The 27,868-nt window shown below is 39.2% G+C and overlaps 1 protein-coding gene across 1 annotated transcript in view; it reads left to right on the top strand.

The window, feature by feature from the left end:
• The window catches only part of Pappa2 (pappalysin 2), a 213,367-nt gene that overhangs the window by 119,555 nt on the left and 65,944 nt on the right, over positions 1 to 27,868 (top strand). The window contains exons 12-17 of the mRNA XM_013015620.1: positions 164 to 299; positions 467 to 674; positions 20,701 to 20,872; positions 22,142 to 22,144; positions 24,649 to 24,823; positions 25,839 to 26,052. Coding sequence (XP_012871074.1) covers positions 164 to 299; positions 467 to 674; positions 20,701 to 20,872; positions 22,142 to 22,144; positions 24,649 to 24,823; positions 25,839 to 26,052 — 908 coding nt within the window. The remainder of the gene's footprint in view (positions 1 to 163; positions 300 to 466; positions 675 to 20,700; positions 20,873 to 22,141; positions 22,145 to 24,648; positions 24,824 to 25,838; positions 26,053 to 27,868) is intronic.

Genomic DNA, 27,868 nt, shown 5'->3' with positions numbered 1-27,868 from the left:
AAGGAAGGAAGGAAGGAAGGAAGGAAGGAAGGAAGGAAGGAAGGAAGGAAGGAAGGGACCATACTTTATGAATAGAAAGCTATCTGGAAGGATAGGACTGGGATAGCATATATCTTAATTGCCTATGACATAATGGTTCTTCCATGCATGTGCTTGTGCCTAGGTGTGTTTCAGTAGGCCAGGACTTGCCACAGCAGTTTTTATTTTCTTGGCATCTGATGGCCTGGCCCTTGGGGAGCATCAGCGGCCAACAGTGACCCTTTACCTGATTGATGTCAATGGAGGAAACCACTCTCTTGGTGAGTATGAGAATTATATCTTCAGAGCCACTAGTCTATCTCTGATATTGTTTGGAGAGGTACCTGCATCGCACAGCTATTGAGTAGATAAAATGAACACTAGACATGGAAACATGGTTCTAGATGAATGCCTCTAAAATATTATTCATGTCCTTATGCCTCTCCAGGAACCCATGAACTGTCCTGCCAGCACAATCCACTGGTTATTAATGTGACCCATCATGCAAATACCCTCTTCAACCAAACCACCTCCATGTTGCTAAATTTCTCATCCCCATTGGTGGGCATCTCAGCAGTGGCTCTGAGGACAGTAGAGGGTATCAGTCCTTCAGCTCCCATTGACTGCATTTCAGAGCAAGATCATCTGGAACAGAGGTACAAAGTCTCCTCTCTTCCTTACCTCTCTTTTTCTTGTAGCTATGATACCCTGATACTTCTTAGGTATGTAATATCTATAATCAGTGGCTGCTTAATTATGAAAATATGGACACAGAAGCTATTAAAAACTCAGGGCTGGGCACTGGTGGCTCATACCTGTAATACTAGCTACTCAGGAGGCTGAGATCTGAGGATTGTGATTCAAAGCCAGCAGGAAAATCCATGAAGACTCTTATCTCCAATTTACCACCAGAAAACCTGAAGTGGCACTGTGGCTCAAGTGGTAGAGCTGTGACCTACCTCAGCTGAAGAGCTGAGGGACAGCGCCCAGGCCCAGGGTTCAAGCCCCATAACCAACCAAAAAATAAAAAGCCTTAGGGCAGAAACATCCCCCAAAACCTCTTATCTCCAATTAACCACTCAAAAACTGGAAGTGGTGCTGTGGCTTAATTGGTAGAGTACCCTTGAGCACAAAGAGGCTCAAGGACAGTGCCCAGGCCCTGAATTCAAGCCCCACAATCAACAACAACAACAAAATATCTTAGGAAGCAAGCAAACAATAACTTGGAGAAGCATCATTTTGTATTTTATGTTTCTCTTCTTTTCTTAGCTGTGCATAATTTTATGTAAATATTTAACATCCTACAAGGTCTTAACATCTTTTTTACATAAAACCACTGACTTCAAATCAACATTGTTATATAAACTGCCAAAAATCCTCTGCCAAAAACTCAATGTTCCCTGAGCAATGTACATTTTTCCACTTGTTCCCACCTGGACAGTGTATAGAGCAAATTTAACAATTATTTGTCAAGTCATGTCATGTGTCCATTGAAGATTACATATGGAAATAGAGAATATTTCAACCACATGCATCTTTCTGTTGACATTTGTGATTGCGATTGTCTAGGCAGATAAAGGTCCCTTGTCTAGCTAGAAGGTTGGTGTGTCCAAGATTGGAGACAGGGAACAGTTTGAACTCAACCGTGCATGCTGAAGTTCAAGTAGAATCATCCTAGGGTTTAATCAAGTAAATGGAACCAAAGTAACAGGTTTATTATTTCTGGGAGGGCAATAAGACCACTGGCTTATTACAAGTGGTCAGGAATGTGATCACAAAAGCTTATTTATACCAGAAAATACACCAGAACCCCATCTCTGAGAGGGAGATGGAGATAGTGCTATTAGAGCATACTACATATCTCTCGCTATAAAGAAAATGATACCAAATTTAGTGATTTAACACAACAAATGGTACTTCAAAGTTCCTGTGTTCACCTGATGCATCTAGACGCACCTTGGTTGAGTGACTTAGACTTAGGATCTCTTCTGAACTTTCAATCACTCTCAAGAGGGGTTGGAGAACTTCCTCTTAAGCTTATCTGTGTGGCTGGTGGTATGTCAGGAGGTCCACATCCAGGTTCACCCTCAGAGGTGTTGGTAGTGAGCATACTCACATAGGTGTATCTCAGTTCCTTGCCATGTGGGCCTCTCTATAAGGTATTCAAACATCTTAGATGTGATAGCTAATGATCCAAGGGCAAATGGGAACCTGAAATTGTGAAGATATTGTAGACTTCCCAAGAGGGAAACCAAAATCTTTTCATAATGTAATGTTTATAGGGAAAGTAACTTACTATTTTTGGCATATTCCTCTCATACCACATGCTTCATTGATATCACTCTTGGGTATTTAGCCAAAAGATTGCATGTCTGGATACAATAGGGCATCTGCACACCTATGTTCATTGCTATCATTGCTGCACAATTCATCATGTCCAAGTTATAGAAACCATCCAAAATGGTTCAAGAAAATGTGATATGTATGTGTGTGTGTGATCTACTGATCTTTATCTAAAATGAGCAGAAACACACAGTATATATATATATATATGTATGTATGTATAATATATATATGTACACATATATACATATATGTATATATTTTATACATATAGATGTGTATATATGTATATATATATATATGTTGAATTGTCCATGCAAATTAGCATATTGAATTGAAATCCCTTGTATAACTAACTACAACTATCTAAGGATATACAACTCCTCCTCTTCCTCCTCCTCCTCAGGTAATAAACAAATCCAGCCTATTCTCAGTGGAAGCATTTTTCATAAGGACACAATCCACTGGGTTTCCTTAGAAACTATCCACCAACTGCAGAAACGTTGTTTTCTTGAATTGAGCACTAGCTAGATGCTGATATTGTGCTAAGAGCCAGGAAAAGAGAAAAGGGAAGGGATTACATCTGGATACTGGACATTGTGACAACTGGGTCTGCTTAGTGAGAAAATACCCCCATCATTAACATGAGAATGCAGAATGAGAAAGTCAAAATCCCAGTGCTTATGAGAATTATAGCCGCTTCCTGATGTCTTTTCCAATTAGCGTTTGTACTGACTCTACATCTAGCCTTAAACCAGACAGAATTTCTTTCTGCTCCCTGTAGCCTGTGTTCTTCATGAATTATGTACATAATGTTCTTAGCTTTCTGAATGTGTCCAGTCCTCTTTCACTAAACTCTTCCTCATCCATCAGGAACCACCTTCTGTGAAGTTCTGGCAAACTCTTTTACTGTTGCTGTAGGATGTAATACACAATCCAAACTGTACAAAGTGGCTAACCTGCTGAGTAATAATTATTCATTTACTTGTTGTACACTTATCAAACTCCAAGCTCCTTTTGTGGAGTGGGGAGTTCTTCTCTGTATCTCCTAGGGCTAAGCAAGGGGCCTGGCACATGGTTAGATAACAGAAACTATGTGTGGAAGGGCAGATGTTGACTTTATCTTTTAATGTGGAACAGAACTGAACAAGAAAACCAATGAAGTAGAAGTCTTAGCCTCTCTCACTGTAAGGGAAAAGAATTCTCCTCACGATCAGATCACAGTTGTGAAATTTCAACCAAGAAGTTGATTAATTGTGAGCACTACTGCTAGTTCTTCACTTGTTTTCATGTGGCACTGTGGGAAAACAAGTTTTATATGCATGCATGCAAACCAGTGGAAATAGGATATGATTCTCCAGTTTACAGAGTCGATCTGGAATGCATAAGTATTTCCAAACCACATGTGACTGACAGGAGCCATGCAAATTGGATTTTCCTTCTCAGCTAGCAGATTGGTGCAAAATAGTAAAAATTTATACACAGAAAACCCAATAGATCTCATATATTTTTGTCATGAATATATTTTAATCCTTACAAAATTTTCAAAAATAGAAGTCTTTTTGCAGTCTTGGGGCAATCACTGTTTTATGTGTAGATACACTATAATATGAAACCCTTCGTCTTACCCTTTATGATCTAAATTCCATTAGTACTTCCACAGACAGGAGAGAGCTGACCAATGTCTAGTGGTCACTGAATTATCCATTTTGTATTTAACTCTTGATGACCATTCCCCATCCTTTCTACAATACATCTTTAACCAGATTAGTGCACAGTAAGCCAATAAATCCAACTCTATCCCTCCAGTGTTATCCATGACATTTGACTCAGTCAGACCAAGTAATTTCTTCTTGCTTCCTACTGAAATATCAACAATATAGAAAAATATGCAAAGTCTTACCAAAACGAGACCTAAATCTGACCCTCAGAGTTATGCTGGATTTCCTTCTGATTATCAGAAAAAAATGTATGTGATGTAAGTTAGGAAACATCCTTGGATACAAAAACATATGCTTGTTGCTTTCTGGGAAACAATCAACACATCAGCTAAGGAACAGAGTTATACTTAAAGACAAGTGGGGAACAAGTCAGTGTTTCCCCATCCACTGCCCCTTTGACTGCTGTTAGATGAACAGTAGTTTCATTCATTACAGTGGAAATTGGAGTCAAGTGCAGGGAGAAGAAAAAAATTTTGGGAGCTGGAAATGTGGCTTAGTGGTAGAGTGCTTGCCTAGCCTGCAGGAAGCCCTGGGTTCAGTTCCTCAGTACCACATAAACAGAAGTAGCTCTGTGGCTCAAGTGGTAGAGTGCTAGCCTTGAGCAAAAGAGGTTTAGGGACAATGCCCACACCCTGAGTTTAAGCCATAGGACTTGCAAAAAAAGGAAAAGAAAGAAAAAAAGGAAAGAAAAGTAAAGAAAAATATTTTGGAGTTGGACCATTTTGAAACAGTTTCTGTATCTAAATAGAGTATATGTAATTAAGAATTGTGACCTGAGAAATAGGTCAGATATGCAGAAACTTAGAAGCAAAGCAAGGGAGAAAAGAAGGAAAGAAGAAGCATTCCTTTCTCTGTGGTGTATCTCTCTTAGTCTTGTTTCTCATTCTGTTATAATGACTGCCCAGTTTTTGACTCTTTGGGCTTAATCTACTGATTATTAGTTGGGAAGGTCAAGTTTAGTCTTATTGGTTTAGGCCATGAGTGGTCAACATGAGCCCAGATCAATTCTTACTCACCCATGGGTTTGAGCTCTGTCCACTCTAGAGAAAAGTCACACACACACAGCCCATAGCCTCAGGACCAGGCTGACCTCAGCTTTCCTAGGACCATGTTGATGAATTTGGGAGGTGAAGCTATCTTTGCATTCCCTGTAATGAGATTCAGAGTGTGTCTAAGAAAGAATCCAGGCACATATGTTAATTTGTCTAAATGAATAGATTAGCTTGCAGACAATAAGGACTCTTTATTTACAACTTTGGAAACTTGCAAGGTCAAATCTGGAAAGAATTTACTAGTAAGACAAGAATTGTTGGGCGGGATTTTGTTTTTCCAGACACAAGGATAGCGTATAAATATTGACTGTAACTTCTATAACCCTACGTGATGGCATATCCGTACAGTACCCAGTACAGGATTTCTGGAGATAGAGTACATTATGCCCTTCTCCAGTACATGAATTGATAGAAGTGATTGAAACTTTCGAATGCCTACTGTTTTATGGCGTTGTGTTTTCCCTTCTGTTTAACTAAAATTTTTTTCTATTCAACTGCTTTATAAAAGGTGAAAATGTGATATAAACCTCCCAATCAGTTGTGCTTCTGTCAGTTTTTACTTGCATTTCCAACAGTTTTTGCTTTTTCCTAATTTGACATTATATAATTAGGTGTATAACTTTTTGTGACTGGTCTTTATTAGGATCATACCTCTTTGCCAAACCTTTTTGCATTTTCAATGCTTTTTGGCTTTGAATTCAACTTCGCCTAGAATTAAAATTTCCATCCCTGTTTCCCTTTTGTTTGTATTTGTTTGATAAATATTTGCCTCTTTCATTTTCAACCTTTCTTTATCTTCAGTGCCAATGAGCCCAGGGCATATTGCTTCACAGCGCTGTTTACAAAGACTAGTAGTGCAATATAAAAGTATTCCAAGATTTTATTCTGAAAACTTATCTCATGAACCTTAAGCCTCTAAAATCCTTCAGGACTCCATAATATTTTTGCATTTGAAATTTTATAGAGGTGTAAGTCTTGACATGGGTAAAGACAGTGAGGTGTTACTGGGAGTAATGGACAGGGAATCGATCTCTGACTAATAGAACTCAGTATTCATTTTTCTGGTATTTACAGGGACAAGAGAATGAAGAATGAATCATGGAATTAAAAGAAAAAAATAATTACCTGTTTTTTTCTTTAGTATAGTTCCATTCTTGTTTTCTTTTTCAAAAAAGATGAAAAACAGGGCTAGGAATGTGGCTCAGTGGTAGAATACTTGCCTTGCATGCATGAGGCTCTGGGTTCGATTCCTTTGCACTAGTTAAGCATAAAAATCCGGAAGTGGTGCTGTGGCTCAAGTGATAGAGTGCTAGCCTTGAGCTGAAGAGCTGAGGGACAGCGCCCAGGCCCAGAGTTCAGACCCAACAATCGACCAAAAAAAAGAAAAAGAAAAAGAAAAGAAAAACATGCCTTCCACAATGTATCTGAATTTAACGCAATACGGTCAGTCAGGACAAAATCTGCAGAGATGCTAGCTATCATTCATTCTTGTTTTTAAAACTATTTTTGATTGCTTTTAATTTTTTGCATCATCAAAATGTAAGTTGGAAGTAGGGAGAAGTTACTTTAAAGGGTACTTTTATGAGATTAACTGAAAGCAACACATTCTTCAGGTTGAAGTAATACTCAGGACAGTTGCCACCCACTTCTCTCGTTATTTTTTAAGCCTGTCTTTTTCAATCAGTCTTATCAATCAGTCTGTTGGCTTTTGATTTACCTTTATCATCTGCATTGTAATATACTAGAACTGGATATTGAATAATAGTTGTCATTTACCACTGCGCTATTCTAAAGCACTTGTTTCATTTAGCTCTTTACAGTCAACTAAAGGTGACGAATAGCTAGTTCAATTATGATGTCATTGTATACCACACAGTATTTGCGTAACAGTTCCCACTGGCAAAGTGCTCAGCATTGCACTTAAGCCTGAAGCACAACCAAATAGATTTCCAGATCCCATTTTTGAGAAATTTTTTCCAGTACTATTCTCAATAGCATTTTCCCATAATTAGGACCAAGTCAGCACACCGTAATTAGAACAGGGAACAACTAAAATAAATAATTATGAATTAGCAACAGGGATTAGCTCCTGAGGAGTAGAGACGATCTTATTGATGGCTGGTAGATAAAGGGAGTAATCATTACTTTTTGGAACTGATGGAAGCTTATCCAAGGAAGTAACAAATGTGGAAAGACTCCACACCCAAAGCAAGATTCAGGTGCCACTGGAGAGGCTAACGCTATGGCACACTAAATGCAGAGAAGTTTGCTGGAATCCAAGAAGGATACTTGCAATCTTGAGCCCATCCCCAGGAAGTGCTGTTAGCAGCTGCTTCTAAAACTACATCTTGGGGAAGTGGGCTTACTAAAAAGCTAGTGTTGAGTGCTGCTGGATCTTTCTGGGAGTATATTCACTGGGCACTGATGCACCTTGATAGGAAGCATCCACTGAGGACCACTTAAACTGATTGGAATGCCAGCTAGGTTGGGTGAAACTTGCTGAGACATGCAGAGTATAGTCATAGCTCTCTTGGTGGTGAGCACCAATGGTCTGTCACACATACACACTGTGGAAGCAGGGCGAAGAGAACACATGGCAGGGAAAGGGTGATTCACCTTCATCCTGCACAATCTCTCCAGTGCCTCTTGGAAAAGGAGGGCATCATACTAGCTGGCCAAAGAGAAATGTTTACATGGTCCACTTCTAGTATTCAAGCAGGACATGGTCTTGGAACTGAGCAGCAGTATGTTGATAAGTCACAGAGACTGTATTGCCAAATAAGCAAGAAGAAATCCTTTTCTCCCTGCCTTTTACTCAAGATAGAATTTAAGTTACTATTTTTAATATAACTTCTAAACAGATTTTGCTAACTAGAAATGAATAAGTCCTTCTTTTAAGGATTTGAAGTTAAATCCAAGGCAGCCATAAGTATAAATACCTCATTAGATTACTGATGAGATATAAATACCTCACTAGATTATTTAGTATAAATATACACTGTGAATTTAAAGTTATTTTGAGTACTGAGGTTGGTCTTAAACAAGAGCTTATCAAGACCAAATATTCTAATATAAAATGCAATAATATATTTAGCTTTCCTAATAAATGTACATGTGGGATCCCAAGTTTTTCTATCTCTTGTCTCCTCTATGTATTTATGCATGCATTGATCCATTTTTACCATCATGGATAATTGAGAATTGATTTTTTTGTAACAACTTTTATCTATTATAGTGGTTATGTTTATGTTTGTACACATTAAGAAAACATTGCTTTACTTTAAGTGAAAAAAAACACTTTAATCTCATGCTAGTAACTTTGAAAAGTTTAATGTAAATTTATCTATAAAGCAAATTACTCTATACGGTGCTTTTATCTGAGTGCACAAATATCGTAGACTGTTGACCATCCAAGAAGATATTTAAGTATCTCAAAGTGCTAGGAATTGCTTTTCAATTAAGAAAATTGAAACTTACAGATTCACCCTATTTTAGATTAGCAGAACTAAGACTGGAATCAATCTGATTCATTATACAAACATATACACACATATGTAAATGTAATTAACAGGGATGATTCATTTCTAATTAGAAAATGTTTTATTGCAACGATGGCAAACTGTTTCAAAAGTATGTTCATGTCTACAAGTTTTCAAAAAATTCAACTACCCTCTCTCTGACTCTATTTAGTTTAATATAATAGGAGTTGAACTGGCTCTAGAGTAATCAAAGTGCACCTGTATTTTAGATTCAGTGCTCTAATGACCTATACCTTTATGGAATAATGCAAGTTGAAAATATTTAATGGAGTGGGTTAAGAAGAATGTAATTTTTATTGGCTTATATTAATTATGAATGTGGATATCATGGTTATAACTCTAAATATTCATACTATGTTCTGGCAAATCTCATGCCCTTTATCAAAATATCTGTTCCCCTCCCCCTAATAACTGCCTCCACAATTTTCTTATTTCATTTTCATAGCTGTATTCTATCTCAATAGCATTCCTTTATCCTTTCAACAGTAGAATCCCTCACTCTAGACCCCACACACACCTATTTCTCTCCTTCCTTTTCCCCTCTCTATTGATCATCATCAGCTTTTGTTGAGTTTCTTTATGATAAGTTTATATATACATGTAAGGTAATATGAAGTTTTTCATCCTTCATTGGAAGAATAAAATGATAACTATACATTGGTCTAATGGAGATGGTGATAAAATATAAAATACAGCCCAGGGAAATTTTTATGGGTAGACTCTAGGAATATTAGGGTCACTGGGAGATGAGAAGTTTGGGTCCAGGTCCTTTGTGACCTTAGCTCCTGTGAAGACCATCTTCCTTCTTAAGACAAAAATCTGAGAAAAAAAAAACATTCTATGAGAAGTGTAGGAAATACAGGAAGAGAAATTTTGAAGCCTGCTTATGTATGGGTTAGTTTTCTATTAATGTGTAATGGTATTATTACAAAGGTAGCACCTTAAACCAATGCATTTATAATCTTCTGACAGACATATAGGCAAGGTTAGCTGAGTCCATTTGGAGAAAATAATGAGGTGTCAGCCAGGAACAAGTTTTCGTTTGACATTTTGACAGGAGAAAAAGACTTAAAGTTCACTTGGATATTGGAATTTGGTTCCAAATCACTGTCAAATTGCACCTCTGTTTCCTGCCCCAACCTCCTTGTTATATATCCCTCTCTGTTGAGTACTGCACTCCTAGCACCTTGTTTCTTAGCCAGAGACCAATCTAAGCAAGAAGGCCTTATAATCTTTTTTTTAAAAGAATACAGAAGGAACATCTTGTCAATTAGTTAGAAGAGAATTACTTGTCCTAACCACATTCAAGTTGAGGGGGCTTAAAGAGCATGGCTTCTGAGAAGACAAAGTCGCCTCTACCCCATTATATTAGCTTAAGCTATGTACATAGCCCATGGCGTTATAAAGATCTAAGTGTGTCTGTCTCTTATCATGCTCTATCCATGCACTACAGTCATGAAGTACAACCTACTCACAACTGGGGCCACAACAACACACGATGAAGTGGCACACAGGTATAAATCTCATGATGTAAAATAATGATTCCAAGGGAAACGCCGTCCCATAGAAATTCCAGAGATTGGTCTAGGCCATCTCACAACTCATTTCCTTTATCACTTAGCATGCTTCAGAGACCCCTTCCCCATGGCTCAACTGAAATGATTATCATGTACATCAAAGTGATATTTAATCAGTAGTATCAGGGTTTTTTCTCCTTATAAAATGGTAAAATCATCCCCCAAATTCAAAAATAGAAACGTGTTAATCATTGTTTGAAGTATCTCTATTTTGATTCTCTTCATAATTATCGATGAGAATGTTTCACATTTATGCCAAGCAATCTTTTAGATAAAGGTTAATGTAATGTGAAAAGAACTAGAAAACTAATTTTTTAAATAGTTTCATGTTTTAAATGGTTGTGCATTTCAAAAGAGCACTGCATATTAGTAGTAACGATTTTGTTCTTTGAAAGCCAATTGTACATTGACAACACAACTGGTTGAAGAGCTCTCCCATAAGCTTCCTCCCCTCACACAGGGATAGCTTTCCTCATTGTCAATAACCAATGGCCAATGAACTAAACTTAAATTTCCACCTACCTGTGTGTAATTAATATACTTGCCATGCACTGCTAATGATGCTGGTACAAAGAAGAGAATGTGACTGGGCACCAGTGGCTCAAGACTGCCATTCTAGCTTCACGGAAGGCTGAGGCCTAGAGGATTACAGTGTGAAGCCAACATAGGTAGAAAAGTATATGAGACTCAAACACCAATAAAAAGCCAGACTGAAGGCCTAGGCTTAGGTGATAGAGTACCAGCTATAAGAAAGCCAAGAGACAGTTGGAGACTCTGGATTCAAGCCCCAGTATAGGTACCAAAAAATAAAATAAAAACTAAAACAAAGCAACACAAAAAACCCAACCCAACAATACCCACATAAAAAATCAACTGGAAAGTAGCTGGGTAGCTTTTCTAAGACAGACAGACAGACAGATAGATAGATAGATAGATAGATAGATAGATAGATAGATAGATAGATAGATAGATAGCTAGATAGATAGATAGATAGATTTGGTTTGGTTAGTATGTCTCAGGATCCACAGATTGAGACTTGTTATTTATTGTGGTTTCCCAACCTAATTTACCGCAAGGGATATGTCTTCATACCCCCTGTCAATGGCACCTCTGTGCTTGTGACACAAAAGAGATTTTAAACCTAGAAAGCTATTCTCAAAAAAGATGGGTCTGTGAATTGAGGTGATAATTTATTGATTACCTTTCATTGTTCACAAAGAATTCACTCTAGACAAAATGGCTTGGGCATAGAAGAAATGGTACAAAGGAAAGCATTTTTCCCATAGATTTTATTTTGCCACTCTAATAGTCTTCAGTGTTTCTAGGAGGGAGTGGCTACATTTTCTCTTCAAGAGACATGGGCATCTGGTGTGAAATATTTCTTCTTGGTTTTGCTCTAGGTTACCCAAAGGATTTAGGGCTGGGTGACAGAGCCTCTGAACTCCAGGGTGGGCAAGCTAAAACACAGGTCATTAACCTAGCTTTCTGTCCTTATTGTGATCAGGTTGTGGGGCCTATCTCACCAATAATCTTTCCATCTCTGTCATTGGTCATTCTGCTTCATTATTCCCTGGAATAATGGCTGCTACTTTCTCAATTGCTTTTGTGCTTCGAATATTTGGAGATCAGATTTGAAATGCCAACTCTTTCCCTTCCTGATCTGCTAGGTTCAGATCCTAGTCTTTGGCCAGACCTCTCCTTCTGCTCATTTTACACACCATTTTCAGATTACCTCCCTTTTGATGTCCTCATGGAAGAAGAGTTCTTGTCTTTCACTTTGGGACTATAAGTTCAAACTGTTGCTTATTCTTTAGCTCTTCATGTTTTCCTTCGAGCAAAAGTTTTCTTCTTAATGTTCTAGGGTGATGGGAAATGTTCTTTCTTGTTGCTGGGAAAGGCACTATAGAAATGAAATATGTATTACATTTCTACTCATTTGATTATCTTCTTCCCCAGAGCAGTTTAGCAAATTAACGTTGAATCTGTTTTTGTTTCTGCCCAGTTTCTTTTGAGCAAGGAAAGAATTATAGCTGTTCAATTGTTCCCTAGGTTTCTTGCCCAACTTTCTTTTCCCAGAATGATTTACCCATAAAATCAGAGGGAAGGAGGAGAACCCACTGGAGAGGAATTTTATTCCCCTGCCCAGTGACAAATGGTCCAGTGAACAACAGGTCTGCATTAGGAGACACACTGAGCTGTTTGAGTCTCTTGAACTGACTTATCCCAGGGAAATATAAGGGAATTTTTATAAGGGAATTTTTTAGTGGACATTTTCTCACTTGAAGCTTATTGATATATGGCAAATTTGATTTATAATATCTTTTATTAAAACTAAAGCATTGACATAGCTGACATTGTTCTTAGGCAAAGTTAGCAACAGGTACACCAACTTAAGAAGAGCCATGGCTAGAATCTGACCCTAAGGAATAGTTATTTATTATTTCAAAGCAATATGTTTGAAACAAATGTCTTCCCAGTGAGTCACCACAGTGTCTTAGATATTACCAATAGCAATTATTTTTATAAAACCTTGATAAACCTTTAAGAGTCTCTTTAAAATATAAGCACCTGTATGTTAGTGGCAAACATGTTTTATGTCTTTATCAATTAGATATACCATTGTCTTCTCCTATAGATATTTACATTTTACACAAATAGATCAGGGTCCTATTGAAATGTAATCTAGGCACTTGAAGTTTGGAAGGAAAATAGGAAAAGTGCATATAGTACACAAAAATATATGAATTAAAAATGCCAGCTTAGGGCTGGCTATGTCAGTTTGGTCTGTACTCATGAAAGATGGTAAAGATGGAGAAAGCACAGAAAATAAAAATAAGCCAATCGTTCTAGACTTCTGTCCTTTTTCCAGCCTGCCAAATAGGCAGACTCTATTGATAGATTTGACCATAGTTCTGGTTGGAATGACTCTCGGGCCATGACTGCTTTTTGTGTCACTATAGCTGTAGGGACAAGAAATCTGGCAATTGGAGTGGTGGCAAGGTCAATTCCAGATCCCTCCCTCCTATTACTTTGAGATGCATTATCTAATCTCACCACAGGATTTCAGTACTATCTTTTCCTTCTTTGGACTTTATAAGCAAGGTAGTTCTTAATGTTTAAAGGCCCCAAAGTATTAGGGAGAGCAAAAGAACAGAAACCAATCATATTCTAAGTCTGTTGCCAACCAAGTGATGGCAAATTCGGTTTAGGAGATCATAAAAGCACCAAGATGTTCTGTCAAGGGCTCCAGAGAGTTATTCAGGAGAGACTCCTCAAATGACTTAGCACACCTTGTTGTTCCACTGCTGCATACAAATTTGAGAGCTATGAAAAATACTGGCACAAGATCTCCATTTACCTCTAGCTAGAGTTTAGACCACAGAGAGTTCAAGCTCTCTTCCCTTCCTTCCTTCCTGTTGGTGCCATTCTAAGAGGAACACAGTCAGAAGCTTATGCCTGTTAAACTTTATCTGCGTTGTGTCTTAGTGCCACATGTTTTACAGTTCCCCAGGCTCAGGCTGTGAATGTGGCCGTGGCATAGGAAATGTCACTCTCAGATGAATAGTTTCATTGGAACCCACAGATGACTCAAAGGCAGGGGAAGGAGTCAACAGCGCAGTCCTTTGGGGGTTCCAGTGGTCATTTCATATTAGGAAGTACACCTCCTGGAGGTAGCTACTGCCTGGGGAAATTAGAGGATATGTGCATGGAGATCTTGACTTTTTTTGTCATTCCAAATGGGTGATTCTGCTTCTCCGGGCAAGTGCTAGGAAGCATAAGCTCTGCAGGTTAAGCCAGTAACAGAATTACATTGCTTCTTTCTCTGGTATTCTGCAGCTTTTTTAATTGACATGAAAATTTTGAATTTTGAAACTTAGTGAGGCATGGCTTTTGAAAGGGAGCACTTTGGGCTGTTTGATGTAAATCTGTTTCTCTTTAAAAGGACCCTTGGATGGCACTTGTGGTATTACTGCCAGGCATGGTTAAAGAAAAAAAACAAATGATAATAACCTATGCCCAGAATTAGAAATGAGCAAAGTGAATTACCCAGGACTGGGCCACCAATGTCCAGTCTTGAACTTTCAAATAGGTCACATTCTAGGGAGAGAATGACATGCCCCAACAGAGCTATGGTGAAGAGTCCAACTGTGTGCTGAGGCTTAAATGATCAGGGACAACCTCCAAATTACTGGGGGTGGGTGACAGGAATAGAAGGAGGGTGTGCTGGGTGCAAGCATCTGTCATTTCTCTGCTTCATAAAGGAATAATCTGAATGATTGCAGAGATCCTGTCTTCTTCAAACGAGAATCAAATCTTGGAGAGAACAAATTGAATCAATTTTTCTGTCCTAATTGATTTGATCCTTCAAAGTACCATCATTGATTTGCCCAAGAAGGTGGTTAGCAATGTGTTTAACATGTAATCTGGCTCCTGTTCTACACAGCAGAAATGAAACTTGTGGAGCTGGAGAGCCAAAGTGGAGACTGCTTAGAATGGTTTTGAAAAGAAGCAAAATTCTCCGAGAATGAATGCTATTATTATGACATTTGGTTTTGCAGTTAGTAGTGGGAAGATTAATGAGAACTCAGTCTCTTCCAGTCCATTCTGCACTCTGTACATCTCCTCTGTTGCCAAATACAGAGCATGCATTCCTTCTGAACCCACTCCCTATTCTATTAATAGGAATCACCAAAATGGAGAGAAATCTGATCCCCATTTTTTATTATTTAGCCATAACAGAGCTGTTCTAGAGAAACCACTGGGTTTGCTATTTAGTCAATGGTGGTAGTTTTTAGATAAAGGCAATGCAGTATTTTGTTCAACAAAACAATTGAAAAATTGAGACATTAAGTAAAGGATTTATATTGGGCAAGAAAGATTCTAAGAGAATCTGCATTCCCTGCCACATCCTGTCTGTTCATGGGCTTTCTGTGCTCCCACACCAATACCACCATCACTTCATCTGTGAAATTAAATACCATGTTAAAGCTGGAAAGGATTTTTTGATTGAACCTAGTTTAGCCCTGTCATTTTGCAAATTTGCAGATGGAGGGCCAGAATGATTGAGAGACTTGCCCAAGGTCATAGAGGTCAGTAGGAACAAGCCAAGACCAGAACCAATGTCACATGGTCTTGTTCTACTGCTCTCTTCATCATACAAAGCTATTTCTTGAAAAGTGTGGTAGAGATGCAAGCCAGGAAGTTTCTTTCTCACTAACCTAGAGTTTAGAAAAAAACAAAATGAAGTTGTGTCAGACATGTCTGGACACCCTGGAAAGGGTGGGTTATTGACTCTAGAAAAATGTGTGAGCTGTTGTAATCCTGCTTTTGAATTTGGGCCCAAGATTAATAAATCTTCTTTGTTGTTATGTTACAGTCTCAATGCTATAGGAAGAGCTGGAATATCCCATTATTAATTTGGGACTCTGTTTTCTTATTTTCCAAAGTGAGGAAATATGGGTTACATTATCTTTCAACTCCATTTCAGTTTTAGCAGTCTTCCATGGTTAAATGTCTCCCTACTCCCATTTTCACAGTAAGAAATGGGGTTGCTAGCCCATAAACTCTTCTCAAACCTTATATGAGAGAATCAGGAATTTCAGTTTTGACTGACTGAGTCTGGAATACTGACCTAGCCTTCTGAGTTCTTCCAAGGTGGCCAGAATCTCAGAAGTAACTTGCTCCAAAGCTGCAGGGCAGCTGTAAGGAAAACAGCCTGGATTTCCCTCATTTTTTCAGGAGCTAACCAGCTTCTCAAATGTGGACCTGGGCAATAAGTGATGCCAACATCCCCACAGTGGCCTCAAGGACTGGAAAACTAATATCATATGTTTGGTTTGGCCTCCTCTGGGAGTCAGCTTATGAGTATGTGAGTGAATTTGCCAGTCTATCTATAGAGAATATTTGTCTTCAGGTGTCAGCCTTAACCTGCTCTTCACTTGACATAGAAACCCTAGGAATACTTGAGAGTCTGACTGTAAGACTATCTTTAGACGTAGCTATTGATTCCTGTCAATATAGAGTTGTCTTTGTTGTTGTTCTGCAGTATTAGGGTTTAAACTGAGAATAAGGCCTTGCTATTGTGTCTCATATAGCGATGGTGAAGTGGAACTATGCCATCAGAAGTGGAAGTTTCTCAGCTCCGAGCATCATTTGCATGCCCAGCCAAGGAGAAATCACAAATGATCATGTATTGTAAGATATTATTAAGACATAATGAGGATGGGAACCCAGAAACAACTTCACATTAGAGGAGGTTAAAATACATGTTATATAGCAATTCTGCACTTGAGTGCCCTTTAAGGAAAATCCAAAACAGAAAACAATCAACAACAAACATCCCACTGAGCACTGTGGCTTATACCTGTAATCTTTTGTTACTCCAGAGCCTGAGATCTGAGGAGCTATCAGATAGCAGATAGCTTGAACAGGAAAGTCCATAAGACTCTAATTTCCAATTAACCACCAGAAAACCAGAAATGGCTCTGTGGGTCAAAATGATAGAGCACTAGCCTTGAGAGAAATAAGCTCAGGGATAGCATCCAGGCCCCGAGTTCAAGCTCCATGACCACCACCACCAACAACAAAATAATATCCCAATGACTTTTCAATAGGGACCAGAGGAAAGATAGTAGAGGGTTCAAAGAGAAATAGTAAAGCTAGAATGATGGTAGGTACCCTTTTCTGTATGTGATTCCAAAGGACCTACTGACTTAAAACTCAATCATAAAAGGAAGTCAACCTTTCAGATTGAAACTCTGTCACTTGTTAAAATGGAAATATCTATGAATCACATCTAATTGGGACTATTTTTTTGTTGTTGGTCATGGGGCTTGAATACAGGGCCTGGGTCTGGATACTGTCCCTCAGCCCTTTAGTTCAAGACTAACACTCTATGACTTGTGCAACAGTGACACTTCCAGCTTTCTGGTGGTTTATTGGAGATAATAGTCTCATGGACATTGCTGCCTGGGCTGGCTTTGAACAGCGATTCTCAGATCTCAGCCTCCTGAGTAGCTAAGATAACAGGCATGAGACACCGGTGCCCAGCTTGATTGGGTATATTCTATCCCTACCTGAGAACATAATGTGATGAAGTGGAGGGGAGGCGAAAGAAAGAAGCATATTTATCAGGGCATTTTGCAGGTAGCCACAGCTAAACAAATATTTCTACCTTGAATTGCTACCGTTTAAAAAGAAAGCTGCTCAAAATTAAGAAGAGTGAATAAATATCCCCTGCTCCTGCCTGCCTGCCTATCCTCTAAGAGATCCTTGGTTTACTTGGCTGATATTACTTGCTTCTGAGCTGGACAGAAAGCAGCAGAAAGGCAACCTAGCGCTGGGCCTGAGCTGGGTCTGGAAATGGGAGGAACTGAGATCCAGTCTGAGGATTTTTCTCTGGCTTGCTGTGTGGTCCTCTAGCTAGTTTCCAGATGACTTTAGTTTCCTCGTATGTCTAACTAAGATAAACACCTAACTTCCTACATCTCTGGGTGTCATTTCTGCCACTTTCATTAGCTTTATGGAAAAAAAACCATAGGGATAAATTCTTAGAGAAAATTTGAGATGAATTATTTGTACTGCTAACATCATCTTTATGCTGTGAGAACTTGCATAGGATTAAGAGCAAGAGTAATGAGAGGAAGGGATAAGAGAACACAGTATACTCACTCTAGAAGCAGCCTTTGTAGTACTTTGTAGTGTTGGGGTACAAGGGAGAGAAGTCTACAATTGGTACCAGATGCCATCAGAAACTAACGACCTGACAAACACCGTCCTCATAAAACAAATTCCTTAAAAAAGGAAGCAAATGGAAATATAAGCTAGTGAAAGAATTTGTAGCCACTGCCCTAAAACCATTTCTCACTTCATAACTAGGACTTTGGTTCCTCTCTCTCTTTCTCACTCTCTGTTTCTCTCTGGCCTTGGTCATATTTCATGCCACTTTTCCCTCCTGTGTGCTTCTGTCTTGCTCTTTCTTCTCTGCTGCTAATGTTGGTAGACTCCTCCTACTGTTGGAGTGATCAGAGATCAGAGCAGCAGCCTTCAGTACAGCTCAGCCTTCTCCTCCATAGGAGAAGGCTCGTGCACAGTGTTTGCTTTCTGTCTTGTCACAGCATGTGTTTGTGCTCAACAACCATGAGGATTAACTACATGATGTCACTAAAAACAGCACGCCCCCTCTTTTGCCTGAATTTCTTGGCAATCAGTTGATATGAAGCAGCATGTTAATGGCTGGGTTTTCCAATGCTTCCTGTTCAACTCAATGAAGAAGATACTGTATTTGGGGCACAGTAGTCCATAGCATCTGCGGAGTTCAGAGTTCTTCACATCCCTAGAGACTTATACTCCGTATTTTATACCCAATAATCAGCATTAGATTTGGGGAACTATGCTGATTCATTAAGAGCCATCCCTCCCTCCACTCATATATTTCTCCCTTCATCAGGTTGATGATTGATACTGTACCATCACAAGGAAAAGCTAGAATACAAAGGAGTAAAAGTGTTCCCTCATATTATTTACCTCCAATGCCTACATCCTCTATCAAGTATATGTAAAAGAAATGAGAATGTCCCTGGAAGATGGTTTAAATCCAAAAAGTTTAAGGTCAGGGACAGCAAATTAATCACAGTCAGATCAAATCTGCCCTTTGGGAGATGCTGCATTTTTAATCAACTCTCAATTATCTAAGCCACTATGTGCATATCCAATGACATTTTACTTTCCACTTTCTTAAATTATTGCCCAGCTTATTGATAAAATCGCTGACTAATACAATCTAGAAGCAAACAACACATTATTGATGACAAGTGGTTATCACTTTGATTGGTAGTTAGGACCAGTGGCAATGACACACAAAACAGGAAAACACCTTGTTAATGTCTTTCACTAGACTATGAGTGCTTTCAGAGCAGCATCCTTATTATATCACTAGTGCTGCGATCAATACCTTGAAAAGAATGAAGTGCTTACTAAATGTTTATTAATGAATGTATAAGTAAAGCATTATTAGATAATTTTCTTATTTCAGATCCTTATCTGAAATAAATATAATTTAGCAAATTTTCCATTTTGGTAGTCAGGAGCTTACTTTGTTATCTATACTACAGTACAAACAAATTTAACCAGTAAACATTTCTTATATCTACTACAGCAAGGTGTGTGGTGAATATAGAGATGGGTAAGAGGAAATATTTCTCTTCCAAAAGTTTATGCTCCAGTAGGAGATTGGAAGACACTCAGATATAAATTTTCTTGTGGGTTCAGAAAATAAGTTAAGAACAATAAAATAACATATACAACAGAAAGTAAAAGAGATCTTAGAAAGCAGGATTGTTTTTTTTTTTGTAACTACACTGAGGGAAGAGAGCTGGAGAGACTTCTTGAAAAAGAAGGCCTTTTTAATAAATAAAGCCAACAAAGGCAAAGAGGGATCAGAGAACTAAAAATCAGGGTGGGAGCAAACCTCCAACTGACAGCTGGGGAGGCATTGACAGTAGAGTAGCAGAGAAAACTAACATGGAAATGAATCAACCTTATAAGATATTACTCTAATTATCTCATTTCATGGGAATGAGTGACTCCCTCCAGTATCTAGTAGAACCAGGATTCAAAGCCATTCTCTTTATGCTGATTTCCAGTCTCTGGTTTGGCCATGGAAGGAGTGTTGTACTCTTCTTGCTCTACTGCATTCTTACTGCTCTTGTAGTTCAGACTGAGCTTCCTTGAAGTCTGGGGAGTTTATCTATCTCTCCTCTTCCTGAAGGTTGGCCCTAATGATCCAGGAAATAGCTTTCTGCTGAGGGAATGTCTCTCAAAGTACCTAGCATGTTGTCAAACGTGTGATGGGGATTCAATATGTGAGATTTTCCACTTAGCACAGGCTGTGAGTGGCTTGTACTGGTTGTTAGTGGTGTGTACTACTACGACTGTACAAGAAGATAAAATATTTTCAGATGAATCAGTCAACAGTTGTTATTGACTTTGGTCATTTCATATACCCAGGCCTTTGTTGTAGGACCCCTGGGACAGTCCCGTGATCAAGCATCCAAAAGGTTGATGTTGACACAACAAAGGGTCTCCAAGATCCACTCCTTAGCTCATTGTTACTGATTGTTTGGGAACCAACCAACATTTGAATATCTTCCCTTAATCGAGATCACCCAGTATTCTTGGGAACCTTTCTTTTCCTTCATCCCATCACTATTTGACTTTCCTGGAAGAGCCATGATAAGTTGGTTAATTCTTACTTGCTAATTGATATCGTTTATGTGATGCCTCATAGTTCCAAGTAATACAGGAGAAAACGACAAGCTCAATGGAGTTTTGAAGACTAAGTTGTTCAGAGTAAATTGCTAGAGGCATTCCTCAGAGGAACCAGTGAAATCCTTGCTGCTGCGCGTTGAGTCTCACCCAGTCCTGCGATGTTGTGTTTCTGTCATTCTAGCTGTGCCCATCGGCTTTGTGGGGACCAGCGCAGCTGTGCACCCATGCTGTTTGAGAACACAGAAAAGGTGAACTGTTCTTCTAGCAGCCCTGGTCACCTGGAGTGTGCTATTACCTGTCAAAAGGGGTTTGTCCTACAGACCAGCAGGGGGCAACAGCTCAGGCCTATGCAGGTGAGTTGGAATCCTCTGATTAGCAGGGCCAGGTTTTCCAGAAACTCTGGTATGCGCTTCTCCCTGGCTAGACTAACGAGGAGAGGGTGTTTTGATTTTTTGCCCTAACAAGCAAAGAGGAATATGGCTTAATAGAAATGAAAGGTATCTAACAGAATGTGTGAATCTGATTAACCAGGAAGTAAATTTACCCTCTAGGAGGGCAATACATAGCCATGCTCATTCCGCTCTCCTTTGTTTTTATTTTCCAGTCAGAAATTATATGTCTCCCTTTTTTTTTCCTTCAAGGTAAAAATGCAAAATATAGACATGTGCATTATTTCTAGGAACAACAGTTGCAACTAACTTGTCTGTGGTTCATTGTCCGTTCCTGACCTCTGTCTTCTCTTTTACCAAAATAGAGAAATACAGACTAATTTCTCTCCAAAAGCATTAAATATGTCACAGAGGCAGAGATTCTATCAAGATGCTAGTTTTGGTTGAATTTTCCCAATTTCTACAAGCCCCATTATTCCAAATTTCTACTGTACCATTTTCAAGATCTCAAGGTATGGTGGAGGTAGTTAGAATATGTTAGTTATGAGCATTACTTAGGAAAGCAATTTGGATGAAATTTTGGTTCCCCCATGTATTAGGTATGTACTTTTAAAAAAGCAAGCATTGTTACCCTCTCCTTTGCTTTTCTCCCCCTATCCCGACAAGAAAGGTACTCATTACCTTACTGATGTAACTGTAACCTCTCTATACAGCATCTTCACAAAAAAATATTTTTTAAAGCAAGCAAAAGAAGCTATAATCTCTTTAAGCTTATTTACACATTTGTAAAATAATCAAGACATTAAGGATTTAACTCTTGACTTACTATAATGACTAGTGGGCAATTGTTTTAAGGCTCTTAGAAAAATGTCACTCGCTAGCTACTGTTGGGTCGCCATTATTATAAGCGTGAACATATATTTCCAGCTTTAAGGGCTTTGTTTTCTGTCATTCTTTTAGAGAGGAGTTTTAAACATGGACAGAACTTTTAGAAAAAGTGAGAATATAATGAGACATACATAATCAGGCAGATTAGTGGTATTTAAGTAGGAAATAAAAGATGTATATTAACATTAGAAAAGAGTGAACTCATGATTATTGGTCAGATGTCAATGGTTTGTATAATTAAAATTTTTTATCTTGTGCAATTGATTGCTTAACAGGTGGTAAGCCTGTGAAAGAACTTCATATGCTTAGAGATGGTCAGAATTTAAAGGGCTACTCACATTTCAGAAGGTTTAAGACTTGTCTAGACTGAATCAATTTTAATTATCTTGAGGGGTCAATTCCATTATGTGGTATACTTTACTTGAAAAGAAAGGACATCTATCACCTGTTTTGCAACTCAAACAAAGGTACTACACACTAAAAACAAAGTAGAAGATATTTTAAAAAAAGAGTGAAAAAATATAGGGACAGAATTAATATATGTGGTAAGTTATGGAGAACCAAGAAGAAGAGGCAATGTTGGCAGTGCCTTCAAATTAAGATCAAAGGACAATTCCTAACAAAGTCAGGAGAATACCCAGGCAATCTATGCAGGATTTGGTGATGATCTTTAAGTGATTCCTGGCTTGTTGTGGGCTGAGCCAGGTTTCCTGAATGTGATCAATGTACCGGGGTCAGAGCCCTGTTGGAAGGAGAGAGATGGACAGTCACTATCTGCCAGCCATGTGATACAGTCAAGCAACACAGCTCTGCAGCTGACCAGCTGCTCGCATCCAAATCTGGCCCCATTAAGGACATTATACAACCCTGACTGGTGATCACAAGACAGTAGGGACATTTGCTTTTTGTTGACACAAGAACTGAAGCTAAATAGAAAAATGTGTCTGGCTTGTCCTTCTGGCAGACAACAGAGACACACTGGGAAGCAGTGGGGAAGAGCTTGCCAGGGGTTGGTGTCAGGGGTGACAGGTGCCTTGGGCAGTCATTGGGCGTTTAGCGTTCCTGCCACTATAGCCTCCTGACAGGATAGCTGTGTCAGCCGCAGAAACTCCCCTTTCCACTTTTGACCTTTAACCCAGATTCTGGAGTGACTGTTGGACTTTTCCCAAAGGAACAGAGATCTTCTGGCTTCTAGGACCTGTTCATTTTCATCTCCATTCCATACACTTCTTCTGTCCCTTTGTTTCTCCTTTAGTGAAACTCCCCTAAATATTCTCCCTCTCAGCCCAAGAGTGACCGTCCTCCTCCAGAGCTGGAGGATCATAGCATGTCGCTTGACTTCATATATTTATATTTTCCTTTCTAAAAAAATCACGGTAAAGGTGTTGTGCAGAGGGGTTGCAGTTCTATAAGTAAGGCAATAAGTACATTTCTGTTGAACATTGCTAACCTCTCCCTCATTTTCTCCCACTCTCCCTCTCTCCCTTGACTCTCCTCCTCCATAAGTTGTAAAGTTCATTTCCAACATAGTGTTTTGTTAGTATCGCTGTTGCATTGGTTCACCCTTTGTCCTTTATCTCACCATTTTGTTAATCTCCTTCTCTTCTCCAAATCAGATAAACATATATACAAGACACAGGGTACCAAAATAAATGAAGGAAAACAGAAATAACTTTACACAGCACATTAGAAAAACAAAACAAAAACAAAAATACCTCTTGTTTCCCTATCTTAGAATTCATTTTGATTACCATCGTTTTATATGGTCATATATACATACCTATTGAGCTATTGTGACAAAGAAAATTGCATCTGCATTATTTTATTTATTTCCTTTCTGCCTTTTCTCCTTTTCTCTCTCTTTCCAAGTTTTGACATCTTTAGACATATTCTTAGCTACTTCTTCAGCATGAGATTTACTCTCCTGGTTGGGTTTTAGCTCCTGAAATTATCTTTCTTAACACCTTCCACTTCTAGCTACCCAATAAATAATCTCTTTATTTAATTAATGATTGTATTCTAGGGCTGCCTGACTAAAATGGCAGGCCCTGGACATAGTGGACTCACTCCCACTTAACCACTTTGGGTACCTTCTAAGTTCAGCTGTTCTTAGATACTATGTCCTTCTCTCAGAATTATTCATTGGCTTATTAATAAGGTACGGCAGGACATGAGTGACAAAGCAGGCAATTTGAGAAATTTTAATAAAAAGACTACTCCTAAAGGTTTAAGAAGGATCACAGGAGATATACAGTAGCCAGGGGGTAAAGGACTCAGCTGTTACCCTTAGTCCTGTTACCCTCAGCTGTGGGGAGCCACAGAGCCCATGAGCCCATCAGCTGAATGGAAGGATAGCCAAGGATGATCCAATGTACCAACACTTCCTCCAGAGAAAGCAGGAAGAATAAGCACTCAAGTCTCCCATTTCCACCCCCATCTCCAGGTTCCTTCCACGGGGTCCTAGGACAAAACCAAATACAAGGCAGAAGCATAAAGCCTGCAGGAGTTAGTGTCTTTGGGTATAGAGGAGGGAGAAAGGAGCAAGTGCACGGCAGCCAGCAGAGGTATCCAAGCACAGCACTGCCTTTTAGTGATTCTCTTGCTTAGACAAGCTCCTTTCCTCAGCATCGTACCCAAGTGTTGTGAGCTGCTGTAGTAGAACTGCGAGGCCTAAGAAGAGACAGAGGCATGATTGTTTTATCTATATTAAATTTGGGTGCAAATGATCGTCGGGACTCTTCAGAGACCTGAAAATTATGTTTTGGATATGGCTCAGTGGTGGAGCATTTCCCTAGCAAAGCCTGATAATTATTCGGATAACCTGAAAGAAATGAATTCTCTGTCATTTCTAGGAGATTGTGCTCACCTGTTTCTCCGGGCACTGGGACCAGAATGTGAGCTGCGTTCCCCTGGACTGTGGCATCCCTGACTCATCCTTGGTGAACTTTGCGAACTTCTCCTGCTCCGAAGGCACTGAATATCTGAAACGCTGTTCCATCTCCTGTATCCCACCAGCCAAGCTCCGAGGTATGGTCTGACCAGCTGGGAGGAGGCAGGTTCTCCTTGGCCTCTGGGGGAGAAGAGGCTCACTCTTTCTTTATCTCTGCATGGTTTCTACCTGCTCTACCAAAAGACAAACCATTCTTTGTCCTTGATCACCTAGAAAGCTCAAGGTGACCTTCCTGGAGGAAACTCAGTTGTCCTTATATATGCATAACCATGGTATATGGCACCATGTTTGTTTTTAAAATTAAATATGTGTAATTGTTGGATGGGTTAGATGTAGTTTGTTGCAATTATATAACTTGTCTCTGGCTGCACTGCTACTAGAGATGGGGTGGATTCTGCTTTCACTGGCTCCTATACCTTGCTCTTTTCCTCACCAGGCCTCTCAGATTTGGATGTGTCTAACAATTATGTGTTACCCATGCAAGTTCCCAAGTCTTACTCTGAGACATTCTGATTTAGTGGATCTGGAGTGGGCTGGCTTAGGCTATTGTGAATAGTCCATCGTTCGTACTTGGAGAAACTGATGTTTAAGCTGCCTGACTTAACCCTAACTCTACCCTTTAAGTGCTTAGGCAGGTTACCAAACTCTAATTTCATTTTTTATACAACAAGGAATAATGACTGAATCTAGTTTATATGATTGTTACTTGAGATCTGTGCAAGTTAATACAACACAGTGGCTGCAATACAATAACCACTATATAAGTGTTATCTGCTATTGTTTTATTATTATCTATGGTTACTGTCACAACAATATTTTTATCATTTGTGAGAGGGAGCAAAGAAGGTAACAATTTTTGGTTCTAAGCATTCTTTCATTCAAGCCAAAAATATACTTATATGACTTCTGCACAAGAGATCCCATTGGCTCACACAGCTAATAACACATAGGATGAACATTTGATGCAAGATTTTAGAGACACTGTTCAACCAAGAACAATGTGATGATTGGAAGAATGTCAATGTATCAATATGTATCAATGATTTTTATTCTTTCTGCTGAACTCTCTATGCTTCTCTTTTCTGCATTCAGGACTGAATCCATGGCTGACCTGTCTTGAAGATGGGCTCTGGTCTCTCCCTGAAGTCTACTGCAAATTGGAATGCGATGCTCCCCCCGTGATACCAAATGCCAACTTGCTTCTGCCTCGCTGTCTCAGGGACAACCAGGATGTGGGTACCATCTGCAAATATGAATGCAAACCTGGCTACTACGTGTTGGAAAGTGCAGAGAGTCAAGTCAAGAAGTAAGTTGCAGTTGTCTTGGTCTTCACTGTCTTTAGCTCATGTATACCTTGCTCCTCTTGCATTCATTTGCACACAGAAGTAAGTTGCAGTTGTCTTGGTCTTCACTGTCTTTAGCTCATGTATACCTTGCTCCTCTTGCATTCATTTGCACACGACAGATCATTCCTCTGCAAATGATACTGAGCCTTCCTGGGATGTCCGCTCCTTGTGTATTTTTGTCTGTGCAATCTCTCTTTTTCAATACAGATATATTAACCAGTCATGACAGGAAAGTGATTTCAATTCTTTCCTTTAAAATATTCTCTCTCATAGGAGATTTCACAGTGTCACTTAGGTGGTTTATTTTAAAGAATTTCGGCCCTACTCATCATTTTCCTTGAAAGTAAGCATTAGGCTCCTCCTGAGTGTTTGGTGTGTCATCTAAATCCAATCCTGTGCTGGTACAACCAACCTTATCCATAGATAACCCAAGCAGAGTTCAGGGAGAAACTTCCTGCTTTGGACCAGATATTTAATAAATGCATGATACAGAGATTTCTCTCGCTGTTTACCTGATAAAGCTGATATAGTGACTTATTGAATTAATATGTAAAAGACATACAAGTCAATGAGCTAATTTTCAAAACTGAAAATCAACCACCACGTAGTGGTTTTTGCATTGTGATCATAATCTTTATGCCTTCTTTTCCCTGAACTCTGGTTGTCCACTCGGGGAGCTATAGAGAGAAGAGCTTTCCTTTTGAATATGCAGGGTGGGGAGAGAAGAAATGAAAGATTCACAGCACAAGTTAAGATGAAGGACTTTTAAGAGAGCCCGGCTAGGGTGCATTCGTCCTTCACCAACTGAGGAACTCCTGGCAAGTTACCTGACTTGGATTCTCCATCTCCTTTTAAATGGATGATGACACTCATGCCTCAAAGTGTTGAGTTGAGGATTAAATGAGATAATTATATCCAGTACAGCACCGGGTTTATGCCAGTTACTCAATAAATGGTTTCAGAAAAGAGACTTTGTAACAACAAATATTAATAATCACAATAACTTTCAGCAAAAGAAACTCCATGCATTTTCCTACCATTCATAATGTAGTTACAGCAAATATAAATAAATAAATAAATTTCTTACTCAAGATTTAGTTGAAAGGATAGGTCTTCTTTTTGTTAGCTTTTTGTTTATTGTCTTGAAATAGTGACAGTACCCACCCATACCATTACCAATGATGCCAGCAGATACAAACTTTGCTATAAACTAGTCTTCTCTAAGCAGACAGAGGAAAATGAGGAAGCTTATTCTCTGAAACATACTCACCCTTCCTCTAGTTGACCCCAGACGTATTAACATGGGGTCTATCGTAGTGGTACAGCCAGGGTCAGGGACTAGCACATAGAGGAAGCCATAACTGAAGACTAAGGGACAACCCTTTCTGATTCTCTCAGCTCAGCGGGGAAGAACCAGGCCGATTAGAATGTGAATAAGTCATAGGATGCTTCCTATGCTTCAGTGGAGTCTAGCAGGTACTATAAACAGTCCAACAGCTAAGAGCATGTTTGACCACATGTTGCATAGGCTCTAGATGCAGAATGCTTTTCTTGGTACACTCTGGCAAGCAGTATGTATCCACATAATTTTCAAGGGTTATTGCAACTGGCTTGAGGACTGCAGTTATCTTGCCTTATTTTTCTCCCCACTGCTTTCTCTCCTTGCCTGTCTTTGCACAGACCAGCAGCCCTCTCTGCATCTCAGATACCTGCAGATCAGTTAAGTCAGGAGTAATAAAGAGGGGCAGAAGTATGTCAGGACCAGGAAGAATTAAG

The sequence above is a fragment of the Dipodomys ordii genome, unplaced genomic scaffold (assembly GCF_000151885.1).
Source record: "Dipodomys ordii isolate 6190 unplaced genomic scaffold, Dord_2.0 Scaffold27, whole genome shotgun sequence".
Lineage (NCBI taxonomy): Eukaryota > Metazoa > Chordata > Mammalia > Rodentia > Heteromyidae > Dipodomys > Dipodomys ordii.
This window is presented reverse-complemented; position numbering and strand designations above follow the sequence as displayed.